General features: G+C 44.8%; 1 protein-coding gene across 1 annotated transcript; it reads right to left on the reverse strand.

The window, feature by feature from the left end:
- Nucleotides 1-295: 295 nt before the first annotated feature.
- LOC143783237 (uncharacterized) lies at nt 296-10,759 on the reverse strand. The gene is made up of 3 exons (XM_077271655.1): nt 9,334-10,759; nt 8,787-9,239; nt 296-438 (listed from the first exon to the last, which is right to left on the reverse strand). Exons 1-3 carry the CDS (start codon nt 10,229-10,231, stop codon nt 296-298), a joined length of 1,494 nt encoding a protein of 497 aa, XP_077127770.1. The 5' UTR covers nt 10,232-10,759.
- Nucleotides 10,760-15,131: the final 4,372 nt, after the last annotated feature.

The following is a 15,131-nucleotide window of genomic DNA, read 5'->3' on the forward strand; positions in this document are numbered from 1 at the left end:
TGTCACGTAATTCCAGCAGACAATCAGAGCGGCTGCCCTTTCACTTTCTCCAAATATCAATTATGTCCGTAGGAGAAGAAAGCAAAGCCAGCGTGGATTGTCTGCAGTGGTTACGTGACATAATGTCACATGATAACTAGGAGATCCAGTACCGACACCGCTGGAACGGTGCAGCACTGGAGGCGACTATAGGTGAAATTATTGAACTGGGAAAAACTTAAGGATTCAGAAGGGGCTGACCGAATAGTGGACAACTCCTTTAAGACAAGACAGCAGCTACTATGGGCCTGATTCATCAAGACCCAATACTGGTGCTGTTCATTCTGGGCTTGATGAGGAGATGTGCTTGAGTGAGAGGCGCTTGATTCATTACGCCTCTTATCGAATACTGATGCGTCTTAAAAGTGCTGTGCACCTCCGTGGACAGGAGTAAGATTTCTGGCATAACAAACACATAGGCTCATCACGAATTAGATGAGCTGCAGCGTCTTACCCCCATTTCACCTTAGTTCTGACCACTTTGGCAGAGCTGCATGAAACTAGTGTGAAAATGCCTAAAGATATGCTTGCACAACCTTGAGTTGTGCAAACACTTTTCGACATATTATAGCATTTTAAGTCAGACTTTGATGAATTTGGGCCTATATGTCTCTATACACGAACATCGCCATATACTGCACCACTACATTACATACATTATAGAATCCTACATAATGTATAAACATAGAAACCTCCTGTAAGGACTCTGAACATTTTTTAATACCTTTTATGCATTACTGCCCTTTTTCAAGATGGTGTCTTTGGTCTCATGTGCACTTGTCTTCCTGTTATAAAACTCCACCCCAGCCTTCAGTCTGTGCTAGAGTATTCTGCTTTGCATCCAGCTCCTGATTACTCCCTGGCCTTGCACCTGCACCTGCTCCTGTGAACCTGTGTTGGGAGATCCTGCCACTCTGCTCTGAGTTCCTGCTGCATACACCAGTGTTCAGTAATCCTCCTTCATCTACTGCTGGTGTTACTTCCATCTGCATTTGCTGGACATGTAAGCTGTTTGCTGCTCTGCAAAACCTGAGACTATTAACTAGGCCTCCCTGGTTGAGCTCAGTTATGATTTGAACTTCCTTATAAGCATATCTATCTGTGTCTGGACTAAGACAAGCATTTATTCGTGTCAAGTATCCTCAAGAATAACTGTGCTTCATAGACTTTCCGCTTGTTTGCATTTTCCTCTGAAGTTTCCTATTGACTGCTAAGCTGTGTTTAGTACTTACACCAAGTGTTGTGGACTTGAGTTTCTCTCTGCACCTGTTTGAATCACCACGTGATAATATAAACTTTACCACTTATAAAACTGTGTCCTGTTGTCTTGTTCCACGCAAAGAGTCTCCTGAGTTATCCCCTATAATTATTACAGGATACCCTAGCCTAAAAAAAAAAAGGAGACTGCTGGAACAATGACTGCAGAGAAGGTGTTTTCCATAATTAGATCACTTCAGAAAGATGTGGAAGGTCTGCAAAAGAAGTTTGGAAGCTTTAAACTTAATCCACAAGTGTTTGGACAAACTTTGCAGGACTTAAGCAATCGCATGGCAGCCCAGGAAAACAAACTTACTGGCATAGAGCCCCAGTATGGACGGGCTTTTCAGGACATAAGCACGCAAATGGCTGCACAAGTGACTTTACCCTCTGGGCAACCGCCACCAGCTAGCCCACCTAAGAAGGAAAAGCCCTTTAAGTGGTCATCACCGGCTCAAGAAGCTTTTGATCGGCTTAAGATCTGTTTCACATCAGCACCGCTGTTGATAGACCCAGATCCAACACTTTCTTTCATTGTGGAGGTGGACGCTTCTGATAATACTTTGGGGGCTGTTCTCTCTCAAGGAACTGGAGAGTAGGGTCTGCTACATCCTTGTGCTTTCTTTTCCCGTAGACTAACCTCAGCATTTCATCGGAGTTATCCACGATCAGGACTTGTGGAAGGAGTGCAGGGAGGCCTATGAAGGTGATTATTTCTGGCCAACCCACCTGTGGATATTAATCATACTGCCAAAATGGTAACACAGTGGCTTAAAAATAACAAAGTCAGTGTTTTGGAGGGGTCATCACAAAGCCTTGATCTAATTTTGTGGGACTGTTCTATGTGCTATTTGCCTATTTTGTGGTTCAATAAAATATTGCCACACTGTTTTACCATCACCCTGTGCTGTCTGAGTAGTGTTATGCCCACGGTGAAATGAGAGCAGGCGTTCGGTGGGATGATCTCTGGTCCATGAGGTCTCAGCTGGTGGACCAGGGCACCTGCTTACCTCCCGTGTCTCCACAATATATGTGTATGAGAATTGTAGGGGTGTTATTAATAAATAATCGTAAAATATAAAGTATAATTCACATCCCAAAGTCATCCATATAGTATAATGCACAGCCCATAGTCACCCATAAAATATAAAAGCACAGCTCGTAGACATTCATAAAGTATAATGCACAGCCTATTGACATCCATAAAGTATAATGCATAGCTCATAGACATCTATAAATTATAAAGAAACTCAGTCATCCATAAAGCATTATGCCCAGCCCATAGTCATCCATAAAGTATCATGCACAGCACACCGACATCCATAAAGTATAATCCAACTCACAGCCATCCATAAACTATAATGCACAGTCCAGAGTCATCCATAAAGTATAATGCTCAGCCCATAGAGGTTCATAAAGTATAATACAACTTACAGCCATCCATAAACTATAATGCACAGCCCACAGACATCTATAAAGTATAATGCATGGCTCATAGTAACCTATAAAGTATAATGCACAGCCCATAGTCATCCATAAAGTATAATGCACAGTCCACAAACATCCATAAAGCAAAATGAAAAGCCTATAGTCACCTATAAAGTATAATGCACATTCCATAGTCATTTGAGTCGCCCGCCAGGACCGTGGGGTACTCTGTACCGGGTCCGGTACTTAAAGGGGGAAATTACGGTGGCTGCGACCCGGTCCGTGGCCCTGGGTGCCCATGTAAAGGGGAAAGGTCATTAAAGGGATTAGTGAATAAAGTTCGTGACGCCACCTGTGGTAGTCAGTGGGGACAGACGCTGCTAAAAGGGGTCCACTAAGGTGATGTTATGGCAGCTAGATGGTATAACTTCCCACAGGTGAAGTAGGTCCCCAGGGCTCCCAGTATATAGATGGAAGACGGTGAGTGGTGCAGTAAAGAATGGAGGACACAGGTTTACAGTCTCTTCGCCTGGTTTACTGTAGCTTCAGGCAACCACAGTCCAGGGCACCAGATCACAGGTGCAGGCAGGGTCCGGCCGGCTTGGAAGCAAATCCAGAGTCCCCTTTACCAGGTGGAGATTAAAGCCTTCCTCAAAGCGCGGTGGTGTTGTAGTCCCTACTGCCTATGGCTTCTGATAAGGTCCTCAACAGTTCCTCTCTGTCCCCCATATAGGTTAGGACACAAACCCGTATGACAGGTGACTCGAGTCCTTTTACAGGGTCTCTATCACAACCCGGGATCCATGCGTCACTGCGTCTCCTGGGTGTAAAGGCGGACAGGTAACTTAAAATCCAGCTGTCCTGCCGATTTTTCTGCTATGCCTCTTAAGAGTCTGACACGGCCTCGGTCTTCCGTCTACTGGAATCTGCGTTCGACCAGGGAGGTATCCAAATCACTGCTATGCTCCCCTGTTGTCTCTCTCCTGTGCTTCACGCTCCTGCATGTCCACTAAACAGTGTTCTTTCCTTCAGTATATCTCACTCTTGGAGCTGTAGCTACTCTGGCTGCAAGGCCCCATGCACGTCTCTCTGCCTCAGACTGCTCCAGTCTGATGTTTGGCACGAACTGACCACTTTCCCTACAGACCAGAATGTATTTATAGAGGAGTTCACCCTAAACCAGGTTTCGAGCTCCCCCTTCTGGCCTGAAGTATGAGCATGTTGTGTGTATGTGATTACCTGATAAAAGAGATCTTTCATCGCTTCCAAGCGTGACATCACTCTCCCCGTGAGGAAAGCAATGCAACTGTGATGACCAGGATCCTGAGGCGTCACACATTCATGAAGTATAATGCACCCCCATAGTCACCTACAAAGCATAATGCACAGTCCAAAGTCATTCATAAAGTATAATGCACCCCCAGAGTCGCTCATAAGGTATAATGCACTCCCATAATCATCCATATAGTATAATGAACCCACATAATCACCCATAAAGTATAATGCACCCCCATAATCACCCATAAAGTATAATGCACCCCCATAGTCACCCATACAGTATGATGCACAGCCTATAGTCATCCATATAGTATAATTAACAGTTCATAGTCATCCAAAAAGTATAATGCACAGCCCATAGCCACACCATAAAGAATAAAGCACCCATATAGTAACACAAAGTATAATGCACAGAAAAAAATAATCTATTAATATCAATCAGAGCAAATAATCATGTATAAATGTAATTCACAACCCAAAGTCATCCATGAAGTATAATGCAAAGCCCAATAATTACCCATAATGTATAATGCACAGCCCATAGTCCTCTATAAATGCTCGTTCTCCAAAACTTTTTTGCGCAAAGTCCTCGCAAGAACTGTGCAAGTTTTTAGTGAGAGGAATGATTGCTCAAAACAGATCACTAATGCCCTATTATCCCACTGCTGCCACCAATCTGTCATGAATCACAGGGGGGATATTTTTTTTATCATCCCACTGCTGCCACCAATATGTCAGGAACTTGGGTTGTTTGGTTGGCCCCGGTTCTTTTCTGAAGGGGATTTATTTATATCCCACTTCCAGTTTGGAACTCGCAGCTCTCTGATGCCCCCCTTACCCTCAGGTCAGTCAGGGAACTGCACCTAGGATAACTAGTCACCAGAAAGGCTGTGTACTGGTTGTGGGGCACACACTGCAGTGAAGGTGATATAATTATTCCCAGCTGCAGCCAAGCAATACACTATAAAAACCCTGTTCTGTCACTCCCACCGTTACCCACCAGCGCAGAACACTTCCGCTGCCACCAGCTCCTGTTCCTTAATTAATATTGGGTCAGGAGCCAACCAAATTAGTAGTGTAATTTACTTCAGAGGATGTGAAAGTACGTTATAGAGCAAGGTGAAACGAAGCCAGTAATTTTACATATTTTACTCCAAAGGTAGGCAGTGTTTACAATAGTGTAAAAAGTTATTATAAAATGAGACAATTATGTATATACAGACAATTACAAAATAAAAGGGGATTAAAGGAAGAAAACAGACTTACAGTTCTCTCATATCATGGCTGACCATGCGGCTGGGAGGAGGGGAGCATATGTCCCAATGCATCACAGAGTGTCTCTCAGCTAGTTCCTCGGACAAAAGCTTGTTTAAACCCATCAAACCCATCTTTCTTTTGAAGCGCTTGGTTATATGGTCTATTTACGGGAAAAAAGCTTGTGAAAAATGAGCTCCCACTCACTTATACCCCCTGGTTGTGACATCACTGAGTGGGCGGAGCTATGGACTCCACTCCCTTTTCCAAAAAGACTCAGAGCTTTATTAAAACTCATTCGTCCTAGCGTACGCTGGGAACCTTGTAGAGTGACGACGAATGCATTGCATGTCTTCTCACGAGGTTAGCTTCCATTTTAAGTCTACACATGGGGTAACTTGGTGACCCAGTTAAGTAGTAATCCGTTTCTCTGTTTCTGCTATGCGCTGCGCTTAGAAAACGCACAGGTGTGTAGCCCTATTGTTGCACATCCCATGTATGTAACTTTCATATCTGTCACCACCTGGGGTTGAATTAATCATCATTAATAACTTTCACACAAATTACAAAGCACATGGCTGCAAACAAAAAGCCGGATTACTCACCGGTAATGCTCTTTTAATGAGTCCACGACAGCACCCCACATGAGAGAGAGGGATCCGCCCCATAGGAACAGGAAACCTACAGAATAAAAGGAGGCGGTCCCCTCTCCTCCTCAGTTTAGTTTACAGAGTACAAAAAGGGAACCGCAAAAGCTTTAGTATTAATTCTTATTCAGCAAAATATCTTAAACTCTATACAACCATTATTTGTGAATTTAAAAGGAAGAGCTGTGCATAATTTAGGGAGGGTAGTAAATGGGTGCTGTCGTGGACTCATTAAAAGAGCATTACCGGTGAGTAATCCGGCTTTTTACCCTTCGCCACGACAGCACCCCACATGAGAGATTTTCAGAGATTCATTATTTGGGTGGGATTACTGTATTAAGAACAGCTCTACCAAAGGTCAGATCAGAAGATGCAGATAGATCAAGTCTATAATGGTTGTAAAAGGTAGAAGGTGTAGACCAAGTTGCGGCCTTACATATTAAATGGATCGGTACATCCGCTTGTTCCGCCCAGGAGGAAGCCATGGCTCGTGTTGAGTGCGCTTTAATACCCGCTGGAGGAATCTCGCCTTTTGACGTATAGGCCAAGCAGATAGCATCTCTGATCCATCGAGATATGGTAGCTCTCGTGACCCCATGTCCTTTCTTGTGGCCCTGAAAGGAGATAAACAGAGCCCTACTCTCCCTCCATGTCTGACACCTTTCTATATAGGTCAGGATGGCTCTTCTGACATCTAAGGTGTGGAATTTATGCTGTTTTGGAGTTACAGGTGAATCAAAAAAGGAAGGGAGAAATATCTCTTGGGACCTGTGGTAGGTGGACGCTACCTTAGGGAGGTATGAGGGGTCTGGTTTTAGGACTATCCGATCATGGAATATCAGTAAGAAGGGTGGGTCTACTGATAGGGCCTGGATGTCGCTAACCCGTCTAGCTGAGGTTAGGGCTACCAAGAGGGCTACTTTATATGTCAGGATTTTTAAAGGTATTGAATCTAGTGGCTCAAATGGGGAGCTGGTTAAGGCCTCTAGCACTAGATTTAAATCCCACGGAGGTAGACGGGGAATATGGACCGGTTTACTACGTTCACAAGATTTTATGAATCTGGAGATCCACCTATTAGCTGCTATATTGCATCCATATAGGGCTCCTAATGCCGAGACCTGAACTCTTAAGGTGTTTACAGATAACCCCAACTCTCGGCCTTTTTGCAAGAACTCTAGAATAGGTGTGACTGGAACTTGCTTAGTGAACGGTACCGTGTAAAAGTCTAAGAATTTATTCCATACCCTACTATATATCAGGGTGGTAGATCTTTTCCTGCTCAATAAGAGGGTGTTTACTAGTTCTGCTGAGAACCCTCTTGATCTTAGTAGTTGCCTCTCAAATTCCACGCCGTCAAGTGAAGACCTTTCACTTGCGGGTGGAAAAAGGGGCCTTGGGACAGCATTTTCTTGTCTGATGGGAGAATCCATGGATCGCATAGGCACATGGTCTGGAGACAAGAGAACCATGGTCTTTTCGGCCAGAATGGTGCAATGAGGATCACTCTTGCTTGTTCCCTCCTGATTTTTCTGATCACTAGTGGAATCAGAGACATCGGAGGAAAGGCATATGCCAGCTGGAACCTCCAAGGATGGTGGAGAGAGTCCAACATATCTGGGTGATCCATGGCGTTCAGGGAAGCGAACCTTCTTACTTGCCGGTTGTCTCTTGTGGCAAATAGGTCGATTTGTGGTATCCCCCATGATTCTGTTATCATACTGAATATGGATCTGTTTAAGGTCCATTCCCCTTGACGTAACTCATTTCGGCTGAGGTAGTCTGCCCTGATGTTCTCTACACCTCTGATGTGCAGGGCTGTTAGGGATGTTAGATGAGTCTCTGCCAGCTGGAAGATGTCTGCAGCTATGGTCATTAGACTTCCTGACCTTGTACCACCCTGACGGTTCACATATGCCACTGTGGTGGAATTGTCCGAGTAAATTCTTACATTTGCTCCTTGAATCTGCGGAAGAAAGTGATTTAAGGCATATTCTACCGCTTTTAACTCCTTCCAATTGGAGGAACATGACAATTCTGCCTGGTCCCAAGTATCTTGGGCCAGACTGTCTTTCATATGTGCTCCCCACCCAATAGGGCTGGCGTCAGTGGTAATTATTTTAGATGGGTCTATTATCCATGGCACACCCTCTGAGAGGTGGTCCATGTCTAGCCACCAGGATAGTGATTCTAAGACATCTTTGGAAAGAGTTATTCTGCTTTCTAGATGTCCGTCTTTTCCCTGAGCCGACAATACCTCATACTGTAATTGACGAGTATGAAATTGTGCCCATGGTACAGCAGGGATACATGATGATAATGACCCCAGCAAAGACATGCCCTTCCTTAGTGTCATGTAGGGGTTGCGTATTGCGTCTGATACCCTTGATTGTATAGTCAGTTTCTTTGCCTGGGGGAGGAAGCATCTCTGACTTACGGAGTCTAGCTGGATTCCTAGAAATGTCTGGACGGTTTCTGGATTCAGCCGGGATTTTTCGAAGTTGACGATCCAACCTAACTCCTGTAGGGACGAGATCGTATTAGATAGACGGGTTTTACACTGGAGCATAGAGTTTCCCACCACTAGAAAGTCATCTAGGTAGGGTATTATCAAGGTATCTCGTTGACGTAGATGAGCCATCACTTCTAATATCACCTTAGTGAAGATGCGGGGAGCCATAGAAAGCCCAAATGGCATTGCAACATACTGAAAGTGACGAACCTGTCCTTCCAGGATGACTGCTACCCTTAGATATTTTTGATGTTCGGCATGTATGGGAAGATGATAATAGGCATCCTTTAAGTCTATTCCGGCCATGACACACCTAGGAAACAAGAGTTTTATGGTTGAACTAATGGATTCCATTTTGAAGGTATGATTACGCAGGAAGGCGTTTAATCTCTTGAGGTCTCTAAATGAACCATCAGGCTTATTGATCAAGAATAAAGGGGAATAGAACCCCTTCCCTTCTTGATCCTGGGGAACTTCTATCAGGACTTTTTTAGACAGAAGAGATAGGATCTCTGATTCCAGAGCCCTTTGTTGGTCTTGACCTTTTGGAGATGTTACTATAAAGGAATCCCAAGGGATTCGGTCAAAATCCAATTTTAGGCCGTATTGTACAATGTCCAGAATCCACTGGCTGGATGTTATTTGTTCCCATCTGGGGAGGAAGAATTTTAATCTGCCGCCTACCTCCTGGTTAGCGGTATTTGCGTTTCGGGTTATGGGACCCGCTAAAAAAGGCACCTTTTTGCTTCGGGTCCTTCGACTCCCATCGCTCCCTTTGTTCAAACGGCTTGTTCCTGGTAAAGGGACGTCTTTTGAAGGCTCTCCTGTAGGATGGAAGATACTGGTTAGGGAAGCCTTTTTTCCTTTCTCCTGCTTTACTCAGGAGCTCATCCAGCGCTTTTCCGAAAAGAAACTCACCCTGGCAGGGGATCGCACAAAGTTTTGCTTTGGCCTGTGCGTCCCCTTTCCAGTTCTTTAGCCAGAGTGCTCGCCGGGCTGTGTTCACTAGGCCGGCTGACCTGGCTGCTAGGCGTAGCGAATCCACAGAGGCATCAGCCAGGAATGCTACTGCTTCTTTGATTAGAGGGAATTTCGGCAGGATTGACTCTCTCGAAGTTCTACCTCTAATCTGTTCCTCCAGTTGCTCCATCCACACTAGTAGTGACCTCGCAGTGCAGGTGCTTGATATGGCGGGCCTGAATGCCCCCGTGTTGGTTTCCCACGACCTTTTTAGTAAAGCTTCCGCTTTACGGTCCAGCGGGTCTGTCAGGACTCCTGAATCCTCCACCGGTAAGACCGACTGTTTGGTTGTGGAGGCTACAGCGGCATCCACCTTTGGCACCTTCGACCAGGTATTTAGCTCCTCGTCGCTGAAGGGATAGCGTCTTTTAGAGGCTGATGGTAGAAAACCTCTATTTTGCTTATCCCACTCTTTTTTTACTATTTCTTTAATAGTTTTTATGACGGGGAAGGACCTACGTTTCCTCTGTCCTAACCCCGCGAACATGATGTCCTGAGCCGATTTACTTTCTTTTTCATCTGAGCACCCCATCGTGCTTCTGACAGATTTTATTAAATTGTCCACACTGCTGTTGGGAAGACAAAGTCCCCCTTCAGTCTCGGATGAGCTCGGCTGGGATTCCGCTTCGCCTGAGGATATACATACGTCCTCTGACTGTGAACTGACCGGAGATTTGGACCTACTAAGCTGACGGGTACTGGTAGTACTAGTCTGCGCCAACCCCTGCATTTCTTCCCGGATCATAGCTCTGACATCTGATGGAGTCATTATGTTTTCCTGCCGTAAGGTTTGCATGATACACTCCGAACACAGTTTTTTAACATAATCATCCGGGAGGGGCTGCGTACATAAAGCACATTCCTTGTGCTTGGATTTGTGTGTCCTTTTCTTAGTCTAGGAAAGATACAGGAGGAACATATATCAGCATATAGGAAGAGACTCTTTCAAAAACTCACCCAGTGAAGCTGACAGGTACCGGTTCTGGAGGCGGATTTCGTTTGGTGGTAGAACCCTTCTCTGGAGGTCGACCACCACTCTTTGTGCTGCTCCTAGCGCTTCTCTCCTTGCTAGGAGAACGCTGTTGCACTGCGGGCAAGTGCGCATCGTCGGCCGGTGAAGCCATCTTACACACACCGGCCCGACGCTAGCGCTGCATTTTTGAATCTGCCGCCCATTCTCCTGCCTCCCCGGACCAACCCGGAAGTGCTCCAGCGACTTCCGGGTTAGACGCGCCGCTCTCACTCACCATGCGGCGGCTAGGGATATTAAGCCGGCCGCAGCAGCGCGCGCGTCCTCACGGTGCCGGGTGGACCCACGGTGACCGGACCCGGACCGTGGATGCTTGGCCAGACGAGGGGGGAGGCTGCAAGCAGGGGCTCCCCCGCCGCTGCTTCTGGAACCGCAGCCCCTGCCGTTCCCTCAGATACAGACGCAGGCGGGTGCATGGCCCAGGGATCCTCTTCATCTGTAGGTAAGCCGGGTCCCTGTAGGAACAGGAAACCTAAACTGAGGAGGAGAGGGGACCGCCTCCTTTTATTCTGTAGGTTTCCTGTTCCTATGGGGCGGATCCCTCTCTCTCATGTGGGGTGCTGTCGTGGCGAAGGGTAAAAGAACTAGTTTTCTGCTAACCCCCGTATTCTTGAGGGAGGGGGAACAGAGCCACACACCAGAGTTTTACATTACAGCTGTATTGTCAGCAGGGAAAAAGAACTGGGAGAAAGGGGGGTTGGAAAGCCCACAGCGTATCTGTACTCTATATGTTCTAATGGATGTAGCAGAGCTCAGTGTGTGGGATAATAGACAATCAAATACATCACATTACTGACAACAATGCACCCCCATAATCATCCATAAAGTATAATGAACCCGCATTATCACCCATAAAGTATAATGCACCCCCATAGTCACCCATAAAGTATAATGCACAGCCTATAGTCATCCATATAGTATAATGAACAACAGCTCATGGTCATCCAAAAAGTATAATGCACAGCCCGTAGCCACACCATAAAGTATAAAAGCACCCACATAGTAACACAAAGTATAATGCACAGCAAAAAAATCATCTATTAATATCAAAGCAAATAATCATGCATAAATATAGTTTACAACCCAAAGTTATCCATGAAGTATAATGCAAAGTTCAATAATTATACTCAGCCAGTGGTGTAATCCAACCGATTGTATAAGTGTCTAGGATTAAAACATAACCTTTACTATAATTCTTTAAAAGGTAAACAATAATTTAAAAGTGATCACAATACCAAAGTGCAAAGTGCAAGGTGCATAGGACAAACACTAAACAAATCGTGGGTTGCACATAGACCAAATGAAGTAGCTTCAACCCGCTACAATGTACACTGGTCTCTTTTTAGACCTACTAAACCGTAGCTCGTGTTTATTCTAACAAAATACGGTCAATACCAGATCAGACTACAGTATATTATCTTTGCTTAATTGGTGCACATTCCACACGATAAATACAGTAGATACTCATAAACCAGACGGAACTATTAATAACTTAATACAAAGTCAAAATTTAAGTCAACTATAATGAGTGTAACTACTATTTATGACCAGTCCTAATAAAACCAGGTCCGTCCATTTCCCACGTGTGCGGTTCTCCCTTAAGGCCTAACGTCCCTTAGGACCAATCTATAGCCTATTCGAGGGTTAACATGATCAAAGAATGGATCCCCAAGTGAGCCCTATTTGAGCACCATACACATTCCCTGGTGCATCTTAGGGATATATCATCCTCACCTTGTTCCTTATAATATGGGGGAGACCATCAGGAGACCATCCGCCGCCTCATCAGGAGCATGCCCAGGTGTTGTAGGGAGGTCATACAGGCACGTGGAGGCCACACACACACACTACTGAGCATCATTTCCTTGTCTTGAGGCATTTCCACTGAAGTTGGATCAGCCTGTAACTTCATTTTCCATTTTGATTTTGAGCATCATTCCAACTCCAGACCTCCATGGGATATTAGTTGCGATTTACGTTGATAATCTTTAGGTTTTATTGTACTCAACACATTCACTATGTAATTAATAAAAGATTTACAACTGGAATATTTCATTCAGTGATATCTAGGATGTGGGATTTTAGTGTTCCCTTTATTCTTTTGAGCAGTGTAGTTTTCAACCTGGACGGTGCCAAGATGCAACCGTCCAGGCTGAGAACCACAAGTGACTGAACTGCTGCGAGCGCAGCCTCAGTGACTATCAGTGACGTCATTAAGGTTACCTCTGGTCACTGAGGCTGGGTTCCCAGCCTGGCTGAAATGCCGTGACCTTGGCGAGATCCCCTCTAGCAGCATGACCGCAACCCAGTATGATTCCCTAACTGTGACTCCAACACAGTCCTCCATACAATATGATGGCCCCAAACAGTATGATGGATCCCACACAAACCTCCACACTGTATAACAACCCAACTAACCCTCTAATCAGTATTAAAGCCCCCACAGAGCAACCCAACATTGCTCTGAAAACAGTATAATGGCCCCATACATCCTTCCATATAGTATACTGGCCCCCCATAGCTTTCCATATAATATAATGAGTCCCACATAGCCTTCCATATAATTTAATGGCCTCCACATAGTCCTCCATATAATATACTGAATATATTTGCCTCCACATAACCCTCCATATAATATAATGGCCTCCACATAGCCCTCCAAGCAGTATAATGGCCTCCACATAGCCTACCAAACAGTACAATGGCCCCAACATAGCCCTCCAAACAGTATAAATGCCTCATACAGCTTTCCATATATTATAATGGCCCCCCCCATAGCTTCCCATATAATATATTGGGTCCCATATAGCCTTCTATATGTTATAATTGATTCACATTACCCTCCATATAATATATTGGACCCCACATAGCTTTCCATATAATAAAATGGCCCCACATAGCCCTCCATATAATATAATGTCCCCAAATTCCTTTCCATATAATAAAATGGCCATCACATAGCCTTCCATATAATGAATATAATTGCCACCACATAGCCTTCTATATAATATACTGGCCCCACATAGCCTTCCACATAATACAATGGCCCCACATTGCCCTCTATAAAATATAATGTGCCTCACAATGTTCCGATTGATTAAGAAATAATAATAAAAAATAATCACCAACACTCTGTACTACTTGGCACAGCTGGCACGTTGTAGTGACATAATCGTGCCTGCTGCGCTGAGAGGTCAGCCTCCTCCATTATTGATTTCAACTGTATTGGCATCCAGAATGCCAATACAGTTCAAAGTGTGATGCAAAGCAGAGTGGTGTTGCCACCGCTGGTGTTGGACCCCCGACTCGAGGGCCGCATAGCGGATGGGAGACCTGATGCCAATAGTGGCACGCTACTGGTGGCAAGCTGACTAATTTTGCTAAAATAATATAATGATCGCTTTTTATTGCAATTTTTAAAGGAGATGTCGTGGCCAAAAAAACCCGGCAATTCTTTGAGTTTTACATTTTTTTCAAATTTTTTTTTTTTTTTTTTTAATTCTCATTACGGCATTTACTGTTTTAGTTTATAAATCTTATATTTTGATCAGGCTTTTTTCCAGATACAGCAATACCAAATATTTTTACTTTTTTGTTTTAACTTCGTAATTATTATTGGGGGGAAAAGTGGTGATTTAGAATTTTTATATTTTAACTTTTACATATTTTTAAAAACTTTGTGTGATGCAAGTGAAAATACTGCAGCTCATGGGTCCACAGTTCACACAGAATGCTTATAAAAGCAATATAATTGGATAATGGACCATTCAGTTCATTTGAACTTTATTGGTCCCAGAGGCCTACAATTTTCAGTCATACAGGAGCAGCCGGAGCGGCTTCAGTCACCACTCAATACATAGCCACCGGCCCAGCAGTGCATCTGTCATGACTCATCTGTCGGGTGACCCAGGACCAGGAGCTTCTTCCCTGTACCTAACATTAGAGGGCACCCTAGCTCGCCCTATTCCTCAGCTGACTTCTGAAGATGAAGATGCCAGGGCCACCAACTTTGCCTTATCTCCTGTATCCGTCCATTGTCTGTACCTTTCACCCACTCAGGGAAGAGGGGAGCAACAGTGCACCACAGTACGCCAACCAGACAAACAAGGCAACATGAGCAAGGGCAACTGAAAACACCACACCCCCAAATATTCACTCACAGAGGAGGAATGCATCGGGGAGTGAGTGGAGGGTGGGGAAAAACCATGTAAGAGGCAGAAAAGGAATTACCACTAACAAACCCAAGCAACAGTCACAGATAAATCCACCAAACTTCCTCATAGCCATCCACCTCTCCTCCAAGCCATGCAGCATAAGCTAGCTCTGATGATGTGTGTCAGTCAGGACCCAGCTTATACAGGGGATAGGAGTGGATAACCGAGCTCAGACTCCCAGCATGGCCGATTAAAAAGAATGGGAAGTGCTTCTTTTCAGTGCAGACACTGCAGTCTTCTGGCTCCTCTCTGTCATGGTAAATCCGTGACAGCATTAGTACAGAGCCGGCTGTCAGTCAGTGATGGTCCACGGTTACAGCTGCCAATCACTATGTACTGAGCGGTGACTGAAGGCGCACCCCTATGTCTGAAAATTGTTGAAATAAAGATAATTTCCTCCATGCGGCAGTACACATTTGTAATGCTATTAACCCGTAAATTACACCCACATC

The sequence above is a fragment of the Ranitomeya variabilis genome, chromosome 6, assembly GCF_051348905.1.
Source record: "Ranitomeya variabilis isolate aRanVar5 chromosome 6, aRanVar5.hap1, whole genome shotgun sequence".
Lineage (NCBI taxonomy): Eukaryota > Metazoa > Chordata > Amphibia > Anura > Dendrobatidae > Ranitomeya > Ranitomeya variabilis.